Raw genomic sequence first — 19,060 nt, forward strand, 5'->3', positions numbered from 1 at the left:
ATCATCTCTTCTTTCTTTTGAGAATAGATCGTCCCGGCCTTCTAAACGTGGGACACATCGAGAAAATGCAGGAGGGCATTGTGCACGTGCTCAAACTTCACTTGCAGACCAACCACCCGGACAACATCTTTCTCTTCCCAAAACTCCTTCAAAAAATGGCAGACCTCCGGCAGCTCGTCACTGAGCACGCGCAGCTCGTGCAGGTCATCAAAAAGACCGAGTCTGACGCCGCCCTGCACCCGCTGCTGCAAGAAATCTACAGGGACATGTACTGATGGGTTGAAGGTAAAACACCCAGGCCACGTTGCCAAGGACTTCTGAAGTCGACAGCACTACAGATGGGGAACGGGAGCAACATCCGCTATGCACAAATTCCACCATTTTCACCTTAGAGAATGGGACCGACGAGCCTTAGGTAACCGGAACCCTAGACCACATTTCTTTCTTTTTCACACCAGTACTTCTGAGAGCGTGCAAAGTATTGGACTGGTGGGGACAGGTATCTATAAGCAGTTTTTCTTAGGAAATGAAGGGGAATGATGCCCAGTGGTTTGATTTTAACTCACCTGATGTTAATCAATGCAGATTTCTTGATATCACATGAATAACGTAGCACTGAATTAACTGGTGATCTCGAAATATGTGGTCTGTCTTCTCCTTTTGCAACCTTTGGCTGTTGTGCTCCCTTATCATTTTTAAACTAATCAGCACTTTTTAACTTTTATAATCCTATAAATCTAGATGAATCCAAAGGTTAAGTATTTTTTAAAAAGCAGCAAAATATTTATTGGAAAGACCTTAATTCTGTTTCCTGAATTTGAAGACAGACAACATGCTGTTTCTTAATCATAGGATTTAAAATTTCAAAGGATCTTTTGATAAGCTATCCAAACGCAGCAGTCAGTTGGTTTTCACTGTGTTCATGGTTGTGACTTAGGTGGAAGGGCCTGTTGGCAGGCTTGTGTAGACCATCCCAGAAAGCCGCATCTCGAGACGGCCCCTGGAATCGATTCTCTGCCTGCTTTGAGCTGGCGTCGGGGCAGCAGGAGCAAGACAAACGGGAAGTGTGTCAGCTCTCCGTCCCTCTGACCTGCTCCCTATCAAATGGGAACCAACTGAGTCAGGTAGTTTGGGGGCCATGATAGCGTTTTGAGGGGCGAACTGACAAGTTGCTTGTCAGTGCTCCTCTGGGCCCCGTGTGTCAGTGCAGCTCCTTGGTCTTTTCCTGTGTTGCTTTCTAAAGTACGCAGCTTTATTTTTTTTAACTCTTGGTGGCAGTGGCTGCACCCGAGCGTAGAAGGTGAGACAAACAGGACTTTAGAGCATGGGCCCTGGGGGGACCATGTGGAGAAGGAGGGGGGCAGACACAGTGTCCTTCATGGGGCAGTTTTCCGATTACATACGGAAGGCAGCTTTCCTGACATCTGAGATACTTGTTTCAGCCTAAAGCCCGGTGTGGTTATGAAAGCAGTGTTCCTCATGGTTCTCGTCCAGAGCATGTGGATCTAGAAAGACTCTCTCTTTTTGTCCACCATAGTACGTAAGTGTCCTGTGAGGGGATTTGCAGCTGCCCTGCCCTCCAGGCCAGCCAGGCCTGAGCCTGCCAGAGCTTGAAGTGGAAGCCGGAGAGGAGGGGTGTGGGGGAGCCCCCCCCGCCCCGGCCACCTGCCTCTGACCCCCTGCCTCCTGGCAGCTCTTACGACCTGGTTGTGCCCTTGGCGCCCCTCCCCCTCCGTCTCCAGAAGACTTGTCTCTGTAAGGTCACTCTACTACTTGCTGTCGAGGAATGATTAGGATTGAGATTGATCAAGATCCTAAGGTCAGCATCCTGGAAATGCGAAAGGAGCGAGAATGATAAAACTGCGAGATTTCAACTAGAAAAGGCAAATGTGACAACAGGCACATCCTTCTCAAAATTAAACCTTAGTGGTAGTTTTCGTTTTTATCTTGTTGAGAGGTCCAATCAAGGGATCTGTTGGAAGCAAATAAAAGTATTTCCACGTATGAATGACACCCGTCAAGAGGTCACCCAAAGCCAGAGGGCATGTCTGTGTGGGCGTTCTTCCTTAAGACAAGGCCCCCTGGGCCGCTGCTGCATCTGTGTCACCTCCGTCGTCCACTGGCTTTCTTCTCACATGCCCCACGTGGATGCCATTCAGAGACATGGCCTCAGAAAGGGACCCTCGAGCTCAGGCTTTCACGAAAGTCGCCCATTCATGGTTCTGTTTCCATAAAACTTACTTTTTAAAAAGCTCCTTATCTCATGCATTCTGCTACCGAAGGCATGGGTTCTGCGTTCCTAGTGTCAGTGAGCTTTTGGCTCTCTTGGGGCCCAGCGAGACGCCCAGAGATGCTCCCGGTGAGACCACAAAGGAGGCTGCAGAGACTGCGGCTCGAAAGTCACTTAAATTTGTTCACTGGTACAGATAGGAAGAAAATCACAGATTCTTGTTCGTTTTAAATAACAGTCACAGATTGCCATGCGGAATGTTCAGCCCACCTAATGGAAGATTTCTCAGACCAGATTTGTCAGATATGGGCAAATTATTCACCCGTTCAAAATACTGTCGCATTTCCAGTAGGGGCTCGTTAAAGCACATTTATTGCCTGCTGGGTTTCAGCAGACATCAGCATGAAGTGGGGTAGATCTGACAGAACAGGTTTGAGAGCCTCAGACCAGGGCAAAGAGCCCCTCCTCTGCTGGGGAACTGGGCACGCGATGCAGCTCCCCATGCCACCACCTTGACACCCTTAGACAAGTCACCATCTGTAGCCACAAGTGCCAGATGCCTCAGAAACCACAAAATTACCAACACCCTTTGTCTGTAGGCCTGACAAGGACAATTCCTGAACCCAGCAGCCAGCTCCAGCTTGGGAGCCGGCCTGGCCCTCTCTCCCTAGTCCCACAGTGTCCCTCCCCTTCGTCCTCCTGGGCACTTCCAGCTGGGTATCCCACACGCAGAATCCTGCCCCTGCCACGCTGAGGGCTGTGCACACCGGTGGCCATTTTGGGGAAGCCCAGCATCTTCAAAATCAGCAAGCAAGCGAATGTACCAGCATGAGCGGGAGGCAGGGACGGTTTGGGAATCTTCAGAGTGCCAGTGAGCTGCTGCTTTCTTCCCACCTTGCTCTCGAGTTTCCCTGTGGCCTTATAGCTCTCAGATGAGATGCACTCCAGGCATCTCCCTGAACAGCAGGTGTACATATATCAAAAAGAATGTGAAGTCCAGGAGAAGAACCTTGGTGCACAGTGCATTCAGGAATGCCTACGAGAGCTATTTTAAAGGGACTCCTCGTTTTGAGAACAAGAATATATCTTTCTGCATTTTGGATGCGTTTCTTACACTGGGCCAGCTGAAACTCTAAGGAAACAAACAGCCTCAAGGATGGTGTGGGGGTTCCAGAGACAGGGCAGCATCCTAAGATCAGGACAGAAGCTCAAGCAAGGCACAAGTGGAATCCTTTGTTTAATGTGTGATAAGTAAACTATTAATTTAGCCACTACTGTTTCCCCAAATCTATAGCATAACAGCTACCTCAATACAGTACATCTAAAGACACAGTTAAAATTAAGGTACATGAAACACTCGGGGTCCTTTTGCAGCACCTATAGTCAGATCATTTGTGAGTAAGATTCCAAAGTTACTCACCTTTGCTTGATTGCACACTGAGAGGTGGAAGGTCATGTGACCCCTTAAAGACCCTTTGGTAGTTTAAAGAGTGCCTCCAAGATACACACGTGCAGAAGCTGCTGCCCCAGTTTGGTGGCCCTGAGGTGGCGCATGACCTGGGTCAAGAAGTGGGAACAGTGACTGGCCACAGGGACCCGCCCTGCTCCTCGGTTGTAGCTGCTGGCCGCGGCAGCTGGCTCAGGGAGAGACCCTTCCGGACGAGGCTGGAAGCAGATGCCTCCGGGCCGACTTAACTGGGCAGTGACTGTCCAACGCGCACCTGGGCCTCTGTGCTGCCTCTGGGCACTTCCTGCCTCCTCCTCACTTCTTCAAACCACCAAGCACCTTAGATACCTTAGATACCTATCCACTGCATACTGATGGTTGTGGTTTTTTGGTTTTTTGGGTTTTGGTGTGTTTTTTTTTTTTGTCTCTACCCAGTGGCCACACCCGTCTCCGGAATGTCTGACAGAAGCCGGTTCAGAGAGGGTGCGCCGCTTCAACCAGCCCGCACTGCAGGTGTTCCCGGAGGGGTCACTTGCTTAAAGCCTTTAAGTTCACAGCTGTGGTTCCATTCAGGACGGCAAGGACATCCCGCTGTGCAAGTCGCCAGCTACAATCGGTGCGACCCACGAGAGCTTACTGATTATTAACAAGTGTCCGTGGAAGCTTTTTCCCACGTACCGAGTCTTCACAGTGTCGGCCCAGCCCGGCACCGGTGGCTCCAAAGCCAGGCCCCTTGTGCTTGTTCTTCTCCTCTTAAATGTGGCCCCGCTTCTTGGAACTCTTGGTCCAAGCTGATTTATAGGGCTCCCCTGGGATTAAGGATTCTTGCCAGGCTCCAAAGGTTGCAGCCTATGTTTTTTTTGCTGGGATATAAATACATATACATTATTATATATATTTAGGTGCCATTTTAATAGAATTCAGGAAAATGGTCATTGACCTCCAGCCTGTGACACGCACTGGAGTAAGAACAAAGGCAGTGAACTTTCGTCTGACTCAGGAGAGGGGATCCATTAATTTCTCTGGAAACCACAATGCAAATTAGAGGTGATATTGAAAGTTTTAGAAGAAGAAAAAAAAGACAATCTTCATGTGTCATTTTAAGGAATTAGAGTTCCCTCCGTTACGCTGTTTTTGTGCAGTGCAGCTGGGTGTCTTAATACTTCCGTGGAGTGGGCCGAGGCTTGTAAAGGCTTTGGGGGTGGCCCACGTATCAGGACAGCAAGTGAGAGGCTGGCGGCCAGGGTTCGGTCTGAGCTGCCCTTGCAGCATGAGGCCTGGAATGCCTTCTCAGGTCTGGCGTGGGGTTCTCAGCGGACCATTTGCTTCTCGACATTTCAGTCTAGGACAAGGACAAGTGTCACTGTGTACTACCCTACCTCAGGAAAGTGGGGGGGACCATGTAATGTGGCCCAGCTGAAATACATACAGCCACATCCTTTTGGAATTCCTTGCCAAACAGAACAGACTAACCTGCACCCACGTTCAAAGTCACATCTTGACTGAAGCAATGGGGAACATCAAGGACTCCAGTGGCCCACTAGCTGTTCAGTGCATTATCTGCCAAAATAAAAGAAAAAAAAAATCTAATTTTTTTTTTTTTTAATGTCAGAGATAGGGTTAAGACCTGGATCAGGTTTTTTTAATGTTTTCTAGTTTGGGTCAGGTGTGAAGAACTTCCCCAAGTGCTTCTCCAGAGAAGGGAATATACTAGCCTCCTCCTCCCTTACCCTTCTCCTCACACCCAATATCTAAACTTCCTTAATTCGTTAGTTCAACAGACTGCAGCATTGTGCAGACCAGCGCAGGGACCCGCCCCCCTCCATGAGCCACCCACCCAGGTGAGCCCCGAGGGGAGGGCTCTGGGCCTGGAGGCGTCCTCCAGCCTTAGCATGGCCTTCTCAGGGCAGGGAGGTCAAGCTTCAGGCCTTGAAGATAAGCGAGTGACCAATCTTTCCAAAGTAAAATCATTCACTTTTGGAAACTATCTTCTCTTAAAAAGCACAGTCTGCCTTTTTTTCAGGCCTAAAAACAAATTAACAAAAAAAAAAAAATTACCTCACAATAGATGAATACCACTCAGTACCCTTTCCAGTAAGGTCACAGTATTTGCGTTTGAGCATTATTTTTCCTACACTGTATGGTACATAGAACTGTTTGTAGCTATATCTTAAATACTAGGATTCAAGTTTAAGAAATAGTATAAATATTTTACTAACTGATAATCATGCATCTAGTAACAAAGATTTGGATTCTTTTGAAATCAGTATTAGTTGACATATACTCTTAGTAGCCTGGCTCTTGGAACCTACCGGAAACACAAAGGATGCTGGAATATAACTGACATACGATCGCACACACATGTGTGCGCGCGCACACACACACACACACAGCTTTTTGTCTCTCCCAAGCCATGCAGTTTATTTCCCTGTAAAAATCTGTTCCCCTCATCGTGCCTCACATGCAAGCACAAGTTGAGTCTGTCCTCACTGTCTCTCCCCGCAAAGGGGCCAGAGACCCAGGTCCAGAGTCACTTACTGCCCCCAGCAGTATTCTGATGAAGACCTGAACTATTCCTGGGCCGTGGGTCGCAGTCTGCTCTTCAGGGAATTACTACCTGTGGGTTATTACCAAAGTACTTGGGCAATCCAAAATCTTCGGATGGGATATTTGCACCACTGGTTCTCTGACAACGCCCAGATGGCCCAGCCTAAAGCATAGAACAGAAACTACGGGCCCCGTGAGTCCCCCTGGGTCATTCTCAGTATCTCAGCAGAACTTCTTGATGTCCACAGGGCCATGGTGCTGAGAGAAACTGACCGACACATGTCAGAACATTAGATGGGTGCAGATTTCCAAAGCAAGACTGAGCTTGGTTTCTTGGTGTGTTTATCGTTACCACACTTTGGTGCTTTATACTCTCCAAGTCTTCAGGGGCTGGTAGACCCCTTGTCTTCATATTAAACAGGGGCAGTTCCAAAGGAGATCTTTTAGAGCAGGTTCTGGGGGCCTCTCTCTGGGTCTGGGCGGAGAGGGCATCCAGGGCCTCAGGGAGCAGGGGTGTGCACAGAAGAGCAAATGGAATCTTCCGAGTCACATTAACCAATAGCGGTTCCAAGCAATTAGAAAATGACTATAACTTTTTAATTTTTAAAAAATCTTCGGTCTTATTGTTTCCTGCTAGGAGATTGAACTGATCATGTATGCTGATTTATATACTGAATTTATGGGAATGTACAGCTTTGGAATGTCCTACTGTAAGACTGATGAATGTAAGGATTTAATTTCAGGGTACAGCGTTGCCTTAATGGTTTTAAAAAATAAAACTATTTTTAAAATTAGTTGGTGAGTTCTGAGTGATGCCATGAGATGAACGTTTAGTTTGAGTCCCCGGCTGTAGCATCTGCCCTCGGCCCAGAGCAGCCCGCACCCCACTCCCCCATGGGTCTTCACCTCTAGTCCTTTTGTCCTCTGGCGCACAGAATGGACCTAGGACATCCTGTGGCCCCAGGATGACAGCCATTCGTCTAAAGTAATGTGACGCAGGGGAAGCATCTGAAAATAAAACCCAGTGCACCCATCAGCCAATAAAAGCTCTTTATTCATTCTCTTCTCAAACCCATGTCTGGCGCCCCCCAGGACAGCGTCAGCGGACCTTCAGGCAGTTACAGGCAAAGATAGAACAGTTACGGGCAAAGATAGAACAGCTCCGGCCCTCTGAGAGCCAGCAGAGCCAAATGCACCCTTCAGTGTGTCCCCCATGGCGAAGGTGGAGGCCACAGGGCAGGAGTATCTGTGGGGGGATGAGTGCCCTGGGGCCGCCTACAGGAGCCTGCAGAGCTGATGCGGGGTCCCCTGTGGAGAGGGGCAAGCCAGCACCTCAAGTTGTGAGCCTCTGTGTGAGCGAAGGGAAGGCAGGGGAAGGCATTGCTCTGCCTTGGAATGGGACTGGGCCTGGGGCCAGAGCCAGAGCCTGCGGGACAGACAGGACAGAAGAGGCTTCATGTGGCAACACCCCAGCCCCCGACCCACGCCAGATCCAGAGTGCCAAGGAGGACATCTGCCTCGCAAATGTTTCTGGGGAAGGATTACTTTTCAAAACATTAACTGGCTCTCTGGGTTTTTAATTACGGATCTAACGTGTGGTCAAGATTTAAAACGAGGTTTTAAAGATTAAAGATTTAAAACAAGATTCACACGAGGATGTGAAGTGAAACTCCACCGCCCCTGGACCCCCAGTTGCATCTGCAGCTCCCCCACACACCTCAGGCACCTTCCCACAGGTCACTTCCCTGTGAACCATCTGACTGAGTGAGGTCTTCCCTGCATGAACACTCACTTCCTTGGATGGAGAAAGCAAGAGTCCCCACCCAGCTGTCCTGCCTCTGCATGAGCACGGACAGCACAACCCCCCAGTGTGACCAGAGGGGCCTCCCCCTACTGGACCAGGGCAGTGGGCTTTGTCCCTTCACTCCTGTGTCCTCGGCCAGGCAGAGCAGCATATTACCTGGAGGCAACTCCTGGATCTGACGAAATCATGCGAAGGGCATAAAGGCCCCTCCAGGTCTGTCGCCTGTAAGCAGGAGCCAGGGGATGACCCTGCAGGCAGGCCCAGAGCCCTCAGGTCTGGGAGGAGAGCCAAAGGGCCAGCAGGCCCAGCCCTGGCCTCCCTTTGTGCCAGTTCTGAGCCATTCCTCAGTTCCTGCCCTGCGGTCTCAGCATCGAGAGGGCTCTGGATGGGGTCGGGTCTGGGGGATGTCTGGTCCAAGGTCTGCCTTTTGAGTGCCTTCTCTGCGTCTCCCAGTCACCTTCCTGGGGCAGGCTGGGCCCCAGCTCACTCCAGTTGCACACACTGCTCCTGCCTGTCCCGACACAAGGCTGGGCACGACGGCTCCCAGCTCGGCCCCAGAGCTCTGTGCAAGGCGCTCTTGCCAACCTGGCATCAGGCTGCACTCATGTCCGAGAGCCAGGCTGGCTGGCCGGCCTCTTTGATGGAGCTTTCCTTTTCTCCAAGTCTTGCCGGATTTCCTGAGGGAAGGCGTCCATGTTCTCCTGGACACAGGGGAGGCAAAACCTCTTGGAGTAGAATAAACTGCATTCCTGAAAGAGGGCAGGGGAAGGACAGGGACTAAGTACCACAGAGCAGGGGGGTGCAACTTCTCCCAGAGGCTAGTCCTTCACCACGTATTGGGGGCAGGGGGCACAGGGCAGGGGCAGCTGTGTCAGGGAGGTGGCGGCCAAGGCCAGAACAGCAGGAGGGAGAGCGCGGCCCGGGGACTAGCCAGCCACCTCCAAGAGTGCAGTCATCACCTAAGACAAAAAGAGACAATGGAGGGCCTCCAGGGAGGAGAAAGCAGGTAAGGCATCCCCACCAGCCCCGCCCTGCAAGCAGTGGGATATTGGGGGGTTCCTGAGCATGTGGGAATCACCCAGTGAGACTGGTGAAGATGTGGGAGAGAACAAGGCAAGCAGGCCTGGGTCAACCCAGGTGGGAGGGCCTGGATGGCGCAGACACACTCTGGGGACTACCGTGCTCTACCACGGGTGCCATGGAAACAATGAGAAGATGGAACCGGGGCCACACCTAACCTGTCAGAGACCCTAGGTCCTTCCCTCTCCTGGTTATCACAGCAGTGCGATAGGTGCTTGGTGACCACCGGTGCTGGGCACAGCTCCACAGACCAAAACGGCCACCGGCGAGCGGCTGGTCTGGGCAGGAGGTCGGATCTGTCCAACCACGGCCATTGTCCCCTGCACCCATCCTCCGCCACGCAACCCCTAGGATTCACTGCCCGGGGCCCCGTCCAAAGACTACTTTCCCAGCCCCTTCTGCCACTGGCTGTGCTGTGTTCTGAGAATGGCTGTGGCGCCATCTGCTCTGGACGCTTACGCATACGAAAAGGAAGTGAAGACTGTCGCGATCCAGCCACTGTATTTTGGGGGTCTGTCTGCTGCAGCAGCTCAGGGTGCGCCTCAGCTGAGACAAGGCTGTCCTTCCTGTAGTACTCAGAGAAAAGCTGTTCCCACGTGAGAGAGGGGACTTCGCCACCAACCAAGCACGTCTTCCAAGAACACAGGAGACCTTGGAGACCACACAGGGCACCCTCTCCTCTGCTCACCAAGCGCAGCCCCAACGGCTAAGTGTGGCATTCAAGGCTTTGCCCGCCCCGGCCCAGCTGCCCTTTCCAGTCTGCATTTCCCAGCTGCTTCTTTCCCACCGAGTCCTCACATGCCACCCCGTGTCCTCGAACACGCAGGCCTCTGCCTTGCCAAGGCTTCGTCTCACCCCATCAAATCTCATCCCCCCGACCCCTCAGGGACAGAGGCTGATGTTTAAGCCTGGTCTGTGAGGCAGCAGCCTTGTCCACACTCTGCCCCCTAGCGGAATGCCCAGGGGCCGCCCTCGGCCCTGTCACTCGGGTTACAGGGGCCACAGCACTCGGCCACAGGGCTCAGGTCCACCCGTCCCTGGGTTGTCCAATGACAAGCTCACTACCCTGGTGTCCTGCGCCTACTCGGCCTCTCGAACCTCCGTGTCCTCACCTATGAGATGGGGGCAATGCTACCTTGCACAGCTAAGGTTTGGGGCAGGACCGAAGGAATCTGCCCTGGGAAAACAGGCCCCAAGCACAGGCCCTGACCCGCAACAACTGCTCGCGTAAGCACAGTTCCTTCCTCTGGACGGTCCCTCCAAGGACAAGTAGGAAGAAGGTCACCGTCCCCCGGAGAGAAGCACAATGGCCGCTGGCATGGCTGGGAGAGGGAGAGGCGTCAGCACCCACCGCTTGGCCAACACTGAGACCGTGTGACCAGCTCCCGCCCACCCCCTGCCTGTCTGCAGGACTCATCCATAATGAGTGGCACCAGCTGGCCTCCAAGAACCCCGGGCCTCCCACCACACGACGTGGCAGGGCTCCTAGGATCATGGCAAGGAGAGGCTGGCGCTCACACTGTCCCCGGGGAAGGCTCACACGTCACATTTCCCACGATCAAGCTGGGGTCCCAGCCACGGGAGGGGGGCGGGAGGGGGAGGGAGGGAGAGGCGGCGGCCTCAGCCCACACAGGCTACCCACCGGGCCCACGCACACCAGCCGGCTGCACACACTGCACTTGGAGCCGAGGACCAGGAACCTGTCCTTGTCTGAGGTGAACGGGTCCTTCAGGACGTAACTCTCCTCCAGGAGGCTGCAGGACAGTGCGCGACACCGAGGTCAGAACGGCCGCAGCCTCTGCCGAGGGCAGCCGGGCAGCGGCTCGGAAGGGACCTCCCCAGAGCCCGCACACCTGGGTGGGTTCATGAGCCGAGGGGCCAGTCCCCCGTGCCCCCGAGTGGGAGCAGAAAGGCAAGCCGCGGGCAGCGGGCTGGAACCCGTGTTCCAGCCGTGGCGGGGGAACCGAGGCTCGGCCGCGGGCAGGCCGGCTGCTGCAGCCCGGGCCCCAGACCGCTCTCCACCCGCTGGGGCGCGCGCGGGGAGCACAGCCTCCGTCCCAGCGCTCCGGGCCCTGCCGCACCACGCAGGGAGAACCGGGCGCCTTACACCTGCCCACGACGCGGGCCGCGCCCGCACATCCGAGACCCACAGGTCCTGCGAGGGCACCCCGGGCTCCTGGTCAGCAGAGGAGCCCACCCGGAAGCCAGCCTTGGCGCCTGCCACCGGGCCCGTGGCCGCGGCGCACCGGGGGCAGCGTATGGCCGGCCTCCCGCAGCGCGGCCGCCGGTGAGGGGCACTGCAGAGGTCCAGACCACGCCCCGGGACGCAGCGGCTGGCGCCAGGCTGATTCCGGGCAGGTCCACTGGGAGCTGGACCTGAGGGCTCAGTCCCCTCAGAGCGAGCGGGCGGGAAGGCTCCCCACTGACAAGGTCCGCCGAGGAAGCGGGACGAGCGGCGACGTGGCCCAGCCCCACGCAAGAGGCCGCGGCGGACCCCGCCCAGGTGTGGAGCGGCCGCGGCCCGAAGCACGTGCTGCTCCCCGCGCGGACCAAGGGGCCCAGAGCTTCTGGAGGAGCCTTGCCCCGCGCCTCGGCAGGTCACTCCTGCAGCGTCCAGAGACCAGGCGCGGTGGGGCCACGACGCGACACCGCAGCCACCGCCACACCGGGGCGCGGCGCCCCCCCCAAGCCGGCCCGGCGCGCGGGAAGCCGGAGGACTCACACGACGGCGCGGGCGTCGGGGGGCGTCGGCCCCACGTAGCTGTAGGGAGCGGTCAGCGCGCAGAGCCGGCACGAAAACACGCCCGGGGCACGGCGCCCCGCCTCCGCCTCCATCTGCAGGCCCCGGAGAGGGCCGGGTCCCCTTCAGGACGCAGAGCCAGCCGGTCCCCGAGCCGCCACGGCAAGCTCCCGACCCGCGGGCCGACGGCGCCCCTTGCACGCCAAGGTCACGGCGGGCGCGGCCAACGCCCACAGCAGCGGCGACGAGGCAGGGCCGGCCCGGGCCTCGAACCGGCGGGCCCCTTCCCGGCCACCAGCGCCCGACGGCGGCCGGCACCGCTCGCTCGCCGCGACAGCCCGAGCGGCTCCTCAGGGTCCTCCGCGCTGCCCGACGGGCACCGCCTCGCTTTCGCTCCCGCTGCTCCGCTCCCCTCGGCCCCACGCCCGAAGCGCCCTGCGGCGGCGCGAGCGGCGTCTCTGACGAGGGCGCTCTGAGGAGGCCGAGTGTCTGTCAGCCCGTCTGTCCGCAGCGCTCCTCTTGCCGCCCGCCCGGCTGCGGTCCGCGAAGCGTCTGACCCGTGCCGGGCGCTCCGGCGACGTTCGGGACAAGGCCTGACGGCCCGCACGTCACGCTGCTCTCGGGCCCCACCCCGGCGACAGCGGGGCTTCCGGCCGCGAGCGCGCACTCGCAGGCCGTCCCTCCGGGCCCGCCCCCGGCTCCGCCGCTCTCCCTCGCCCTCTCCCGGGGCTTCTGGCCGGGAACGGCCGAAGGACGCGCCCTCAGCGGCCCTCTTGCACCGCGGTGTCACCCGCGACCCTCCGCCGGAGCCTCAGTTCGCTGGACGGCCGCGCACCTCCCGGACTGCCCCAGGACCTTGGCAACCTGGGCTCCTCAGCATCTACCGCCCAACCGCGGGCAACACCGGCCCGCAACGCCATCTGGAAGCGCCGCCAGGAACAACACGGCCTACGACCCGAAGCGCCTGCGCGACTCCGCCTCCCGGCGACTACGTACAGCGCAGGCGCGAGACCGCCCCCACCCCTGCGTGGGGCTTCCTGGAGGACTTCCGCCTCTACAAAATAGACTTCCGCCTCTGCCACGCAGGGGCGAAAAGGGAAGGTCACGCCCCCCTCCTGGCTGAGCAGTACCCCTGGACCGGCTCTGAAGGCTGTTCCGAGGCTCTCCGATGCTTCTTGGATTTTCCACCCGCCTTCGAAGAATCCAGGCGGCCGGAGGGCGTCCAGCATCGTCTCGCTATACACTTGCCTGGACTGGAGCGCCCTGAACCTAGATCCCTAATTCCCTGTCCCCACACCCCCCTTGAAAGGTGAGTCCCGGTCCCCCAGGCATGGGCCAGCGCCACAGGCAAGAGTGTCAGTGTCCACCCCAGGCAGCAGACAAGATAGGATCAAAGGGAGCCCTGTCCTTCTCCGTGGACACGGTAAAGCGGTGTGCACTTCGAACATGTCGATGTGCTGCTCCCAGTGTGGCTTGTGACGCCAGTGGTGATCTGAGCCCCAACGATCCGGGTCTCCGGAGCCTGCCCAGCTTCAGCTTCCATAGGGCCCTAGGGCACACGGGGTCCCGTGCCCCAGTCTCAGACCCGCTCTATCCTCCTGCCTCCCCAACGTGCCCGTCTCCAAGCCCCTCTGCTCCTATGTATGCCAAGCACTGTGCGACCCCTGAAGCCCCCAGGCCTGGGGACTAGGCCTTTTTCCTTTGAGCAATTGAGAATTAAGGAAGATACAAGACATTTCTGGGAGTAACACCAATTCCGGGATGTGGACCGCGGGGAGCGCTGAGGAAACACTCTGATTTTCTTACTAGCAGATAGGACCTCTGGGTGCTTCCAGCAAGAGCATTCCTTGGATCACAGCCACGATTATATACTGCGGACTTTATTTTCTGTGTCTGCCCAAAGATGGACCATCTGGATGAAGCTTTTCATGTATGACCTATAACCACTCAGATACATGACCTTGTCTCTAGAATACTTTTCAAGCCCTAACACAGGCTACACAAGTTAGGAGATGGACTACGAGAGCTACGGGAAATACTGAAAGAGCAAATCATGGTCTTTGCAGAAATAAAGTTAATTTTGAATTTGAGCTCTCTACCATTTAATATAAGAAGAAACCAATCCAAAGGATTGGCAGTATCTCAAAATATTTTTTAAATGGTTTCCCAAGAAACCACATATTTATAGATAAAAAGAGGACATGTGGGTGGCTCAGTCAGTTAGGCTCTGTCTTCAACTCAGATCATGATCCATCCTGGGATCTAGACCTGCTTCCTGCTCCGTGCTCAACAGGGATTCTGCTTTTCCCTCTGCCTCTTCTCTCTCTCTCTCTCCCTCCCTCTCTTTCAAATCAATAATATCCTAAAAAAGAAAAGAAAATCCAAATCTGACTTTCAGGCACTCTTGTGTGAGTGGCATGGAAAGCACATGTACGTGTCTGTGAGCCGTTCCAGCACAGCTCAGGACCACAGGGGCACTGAGTGAGTAACAAGGGCTTGGGACAAAGTTGTTCCCAGCTTATTGGGTTGTCCCCCTTCACTGGCTCTCCAAGGGGAAGGCAGAATCCACCCGTACATACACCCCTCACGCAGAAATCACGGCAAGTCTCACAAGAGAAATCTCACATTTAATTCCGATAAAGCTTAAAGTGGCATCTACATAAATGAACATGCTTCTGAGCAGAACTGTAAGAGTTGTGAGCCATATTGCTCTTAAACAATAAACCACATATGCTTTATTATTCTGCAATAATCCACCATGCTGTAAATTACCCAAAGCCCAAGACCTGGATGGACAAATTCTTACATTCAATATAGAGAACACTTACTATCTTTTGGTGTGAACCCACTCCTCCCCACAAACACACAAACACACACACACAAACACACACACCTTTTTGTTGTTGAAAAAAATTCATGTCTAATGGCCGGAAAAAGTTATTACATTTCACAGTATTAACTAGCAGTAGCCCTCAGGAGTAGATGGGAAGCTCAGTCTTCTGACCCTCAGGTCCCATCCCTAGAATCAAAAGCAAAAAGACAGATCCTGATCTGGGCACAAGGTTCCTCCAGCCCTGGCCCAGCTGGATTGGGGGGGGTGAAATGGGGGGGTGGAGAAGGCAAGGGGCTGAGAGGGGTTTCCCAGCTCTGCTTTGCAAGGAGATCCCCCAGAGCGACTGAGGGACCTACAAACTACTGACACCCAGCCCCAGAGGACAGTCGCAGAATGAAAATGCTCTACCCTAGGGAACTAGAGTGGGGACACTTTAGAGCTCCCACCCAACTCCAGGTCTCTACTACTCTAAACATCTATGGACTCCAAGGACACCGAGTTTCCCTCTAGAGGGAAATAGGCTCTGGGCTCCCATGTTGCAGACATGCCCTGAACCCCAAGATTCAGGAATAGAGGCCAAAGATGGAGACACTTCTGAGTGTAGGGATGTGCATTTTGCAGGACATGAGAGGAGAGCACTGCCAAGCCATTGAATATTCCTTACATCTGGAGAACCATCATCTAGGGGGACTCTTGACTGTGAGTCTTGACCCTGTCACTCATCACACAACAAGATAAACCATTTTCTTCCCATTGATGTTTCTGGTCTTCAGCCCCAGATACCGCTGGCTCTTCTTCTCTGGCTGCCCATATACCATGTTGACAAAGAAGTCTGGTTCGTCTTTGTCCCTGGGTTGGAAGGTCAGAAACCTAAACATTGCTCTTAGCTTGCGACACAGATAGGTCATTGCTTCCGCTTCGTCTGAGGGTTCCTCATACACGGGCTGCTTCATTTTCTTATAGGTAGACAACATCACTGACCGAACTAAGTTGATCAATACGCAGATTATAACCAGCACGAAAGAAGAGAGGAACAGGACCCCCAGAACCCTGTTGGAGAACTCGGTGTTCTGAAATGCTGAAACGCAATAGGAGAATATCGTCTGCGTAGCATGAATCAGGTTACTGTAGTTCCACTCGTGTTGACCAAACACCAGGGAGCCGATGACCATGAACACAAAAAAGTACACGGACACCACCAGGGCCATGTGGCAGATGCCGGGAAGGGCCGCCTGAATGGCCCTCTGAGCCAGACGCACATCATAGAAGATTCTGGAATACCTGAGGGTCTTCAAAATGGTCAGAAATAACAGGAAACCCAAAATGATCCTCATGGCGTGATCTACTTGAGAAACTGCATGAAACGGAATGAAGTCCTCAGGGTGCGACAAGTAAAAGCGAATTATGCCAGTGGCCAAGAAGTGCTTCCTAAAGAAGAGCACAATCAGCACAGTAAATATGCATTTTAGAGCAAAGTTGAGCAGATTATACACACTTCTCACGTACGAGGCCCTTTCTTGCATGATGATATAACCCTCATCGACCACATAGGCTAAAAAAAAAATGAGAATGGCCACGTACAAGTAGGTTTCTGCGGAAGTCTCCCTGTTGAAATCAGCAAGCGAGAAGGAGTGCACGGATAAGCTCGTGTTCACAACCCCTAACTGAGACGCCTCGAAAACGACAGAAATGCTACAGAACAGACTGACGTCTGGGTTGAAGGTGGTCAGCTCCAGAATCACGGCCCACGTCTTCTCATCAAGCCACTCGCTGCTCTGGAGTTCCCTGAGCCTCACGGTGGAATTAAAAGGCTGCTGTTCTGGGAAAAAATAGAACGCATAGCCTCCCGACCCGTAGGTGTGTAAGAGTCCGTGGGAGACATACCCCCAGATCTTCTCTGGAGGCTTGTGAGTAAACCCATTGGTATTCTTATCCTCAGGCCTCTTGAGAACTCTGTTCCAAAGGCTAGAGTAGCTTCTGGTGTCTTCCGGGTCAGTACCATAGCTGGGATGACAATGGATTTCTCTTCCCATGCTGGTTGGGCAAAGTTGGCAGGCAGGCAGAGTTTATCGCCAGGTCTTGCCCTCACCTGCCTCAGCAGCGGAAGCCCCAGGATTTTAGAGGAGCTGTCGGGCAGAAAGGCTGGATTCGGGTCATTGTGGACCAGGGGCACCAGCACGCTGTTCAGCCACCTGTAGATATCCTCCAGCTTGGTCACCGAGCTGAGATCCACAGAGAACCGATCGCGAACAAACTGGTTATAGTGAAAGCTGTCCGTGTGACGCAGGAGGGCGACGAGCCTCAACAGGAGGGCTAGAAAGATGAAGTGAGTCAGAACGGAACACAGGAACAGGAAAGCCCTCCTCTTAATTGCCCTCTTCCTCTTGAATATTAGGATTTCATCTTCGGTGAGGGGCTGGTACATCCTCGATCTTCGGAGCTCCATGATCTGCTGGTGTCGCCTTTCCATTTCTTCTTGGCTCAGTTTGCTGCGCAGTGTGATCTCAGTGAGGCCGAATCTGCCCGCCCAAGAAAGATTTTTACAATACTTGGGCCTACCAGCTCTGAAGCCTGACAAGAGTATAATTTTACATGGCTGCACCAGAAAAATCGACAGACAGAATGAACAAAATGATGCAAAGAGCCATTCCATTGACTTTTCATAGCCATAGGTCAGCCCATAAAATACAATGAAGAACGAAGAGATACTAGATGTGGCGAAAACCAAGAACCAAGCTATATAAATGCAAAACCAGGGCAGAACGATCCTGCTCTTCCTTTTGAGTTCCACAGGACCTGCTTGGGAAGGCTGCTTTCCATGAGCAACATCTTGATTGTTATTTATGTTTGTGTTACTAGCATTTATATTTTTTTCCTTGGCACCTGTGGCCTTGCTTGCTCCTTTCTTATGCATACGCCGTGCAATGGAAGGCTCTTTGGCTAAATACTTGTGATCTCTCCGTCTTTTCCCAGGTGGAGACTTGGAAGCTTCCATGATGGGTGCATGCACAGTCTCCTGAGCATGCCACTTTTCCAGATATTCCTCCCAGTATCCACTTTCGGGTACCACATAATGCTTCCTGGGAGATACCTTTTCTAAAGTCACAAGAGGTTCCCTCTGAGAGTAGGTGAAGACAAAAATTATTAGTATTTGCAGAGGGATCATAATTAAGACACTTTCCAGTCCTATCATCAATGACCGGACATAGCTCCCCCCCTTTGAAACCATTTCTTCTGCTCTGTCAAGATTAAAGAACATAATATTACACAGAAGGGAGGCCATCAGCATTGCCAAACAGCAGGACAGTCTCTGCAGCCTGCTGAATGGTTTAGCAATGATGCCAGAGAAAATAGAGAACCACATGTGATCTCTCCCCAGCTTGTAAGTTGAATCAATCAAGAAATAGTCCTTTCTGTTGATAGGCTGGTCTGGGTCAGTAACACGAAATGTTCTGTCCAAGGAGGTGTCAATACAAAGCCATTCCCGGCATAAAAACAGCCAGATGTGTCGGCTGAACAGATTTTCTACCTTGACTCTGCTTAGATACCAGCTGGGGGATTTGCCCTCATTGTTGTGCCACACACGAATGGAATGGATGTCCCCCAAGTCCCTTTTCGTGGTTAGGAGAAAAGTGTTGATGCCTCCGCGGTAGAGGGTTGTAAAATACGGATGGCTCAGACAATGCACATCGCTGGCACCATCCGTTCCCATAAGTTGCATGAAGACATCGGCCCTGGTCCCGGCCCGATAACGGCTTCCTGTAAAAACAGTCACGAGGTAACACACCTTGTCATATGGATCATTATCAAGTAGAATTATCACATGTTGCCGAAGATACTGATCCATGTCATCCCTGTGCAAGGCCCAGAAAGCTAGGATTATGTACATCAGCATAATGAAAAGTACAGTGAAGAGTGTCACAGGGTTGTGGGTAACGTTCTTGATGACCTCCAACCGTAGGTCCACAGCATTGGGGATCACAATCACATTGGCCGTCAAAAAGTGGGTTTGCAGGTGCCTGCTGGCCTGTTTTATTAGATCCAGCTGCCGCCGGACCCTCCTCGTGCTTTGGCAGATGCAGTGCACTCTTAGCCACGTGGTCCTCTCTCCGAGAACACAGGTATCTTCTCTCCAATCGCTCTGGATCCCATATATGTCTAGGCAGTGAGCGCTGAAAAGAGCGATTCTCACTAGCTTATCATTGGCTGTCATGACAAAACGAGGTGCCTGCAGAGCTATGATCAAGGTGCACTCAGACGAGCCGCCTCGCTGAGCTATGACTTGCAGCAGGGACGCTGGAAGGCAAACCACACGGGCCTCCCTAACGGCACAGGCTGAGTCAAACAGGTCACTCTGGTTGGTCATGGGAGGGATGTCA

General features: G+C 53.8%; 2 protein-coding genes across 10 annotated transcripts in view; one reads left to right on the forward strand and one right to left on the reverse strand.

Moving 5' to 3' along the window:
* PPARA (peroxisome proliferator activated receptor alpha) overlaps positions 1-5,246 on the forward strand; it is a 63,230-nt gene extending 57,984 nt beyond the window's left edge. For all 6 annotated transcript variants that reach the window (XM_047741339.1, XM_047741340.1, XM_047741341.1 and 3 more), the window contains exon 8: positions 28-5,246. In XM_047741339.1, coding sequence (XP_047597295.1) covers positions 28-275 — 248 coding nt within the window. In that variant the 3' untranslated portion in view covers positions 276-5,246. The remainder of the gene's footprint in view (positions 1-27) is intronic.
* Positions 5,247-7,260: 2,014 nt separating this feature from the next.
* CDPF1 (cysteine rich DPF motif domain containing 1) lies at positions 7,261-13,538 on the reverse strand. Of its 4 annotated transcripts, XM_047741349.1 has the most exons (4): positions 12,113-12,819; positions 11,831-12,038; positions 10,751-10,862; positions 8,486-8,777 (listed from the first exon to the last, which is right to left on the reverse strand). In XM_047741349.1, the coding sequence occupies exons 2-4, from the start codon at positions 11,941-11,943 to the stop codon at positions 8,631-8,633; spliced, it is 372 nt and encodes a 123-aa protein (XP_047597305.1). In that variant the 5' UTR covers positions 11,944-12,038; positions 12,113-12,819; the 3' UTR covers positions 8,486-8,630. The 4 variants fall into 4 exon arrangements, with proteins under 4 accessions (XP_047597302.1, XP_047597303.1, XP_047597304.1 ...); XM_047741346.1 differs by lacking the exon at positions 11,831-12,038 and having other exon boundaries at positions 7,261-8,777; positions 10,747-10,862; positions 12,769-13,519; XM_047741347.1 differs by lacking the exon at positions 11,831-12,038 and having other exon boundaries at positions 8,470-8,777; positions 12,769-13,528.
* Between the last annotated feature and the right edge of the window lie 5,522 nt (positions 13,539-19,060).

The sequence above is a fragment of the Lutra lutra genome, chromosome 8 (assembly GCF_902655055.1).
Source record: "Lutra lutra chromosome 8, mLutLut1.2, whole genome shotgun sequence".
Lineage (NCBI taxonomy): Eukaryota > Metazoa > Chordata > Mammalia > Carnivora > Mustelidae > Lutra > Lutra lutra.

What these genes read in the sequence shown, in the direction of transcription:
- CDPF1 (XM_047741346.1), bottom strand. Translation starts at nt 13,077, where the DNA reads ATGCTGGACGCCCTCCGGCCGCCTGGATTCTTCGAAGGCGGGTGGAAA. An exon ending in GTTCCTGGCGGCGCTTCCAG is followed by an intron (nt 10,863 to 12,768) that starts ATGGCGTTGCGG and finishes ACTGTCCTGCAG; the next exon opens with CCTCCTGGAGGAGAGTTACG. An exon ending in GGTGTGCGTGGGCCCGGTGG is followed by an intron (nt 8,778 to 10,746) that starts GTAGCCTGTGTG and finishes GCCCTCTTTCAG; the next exon opens with GAATGCAGTTTATTCTACTC.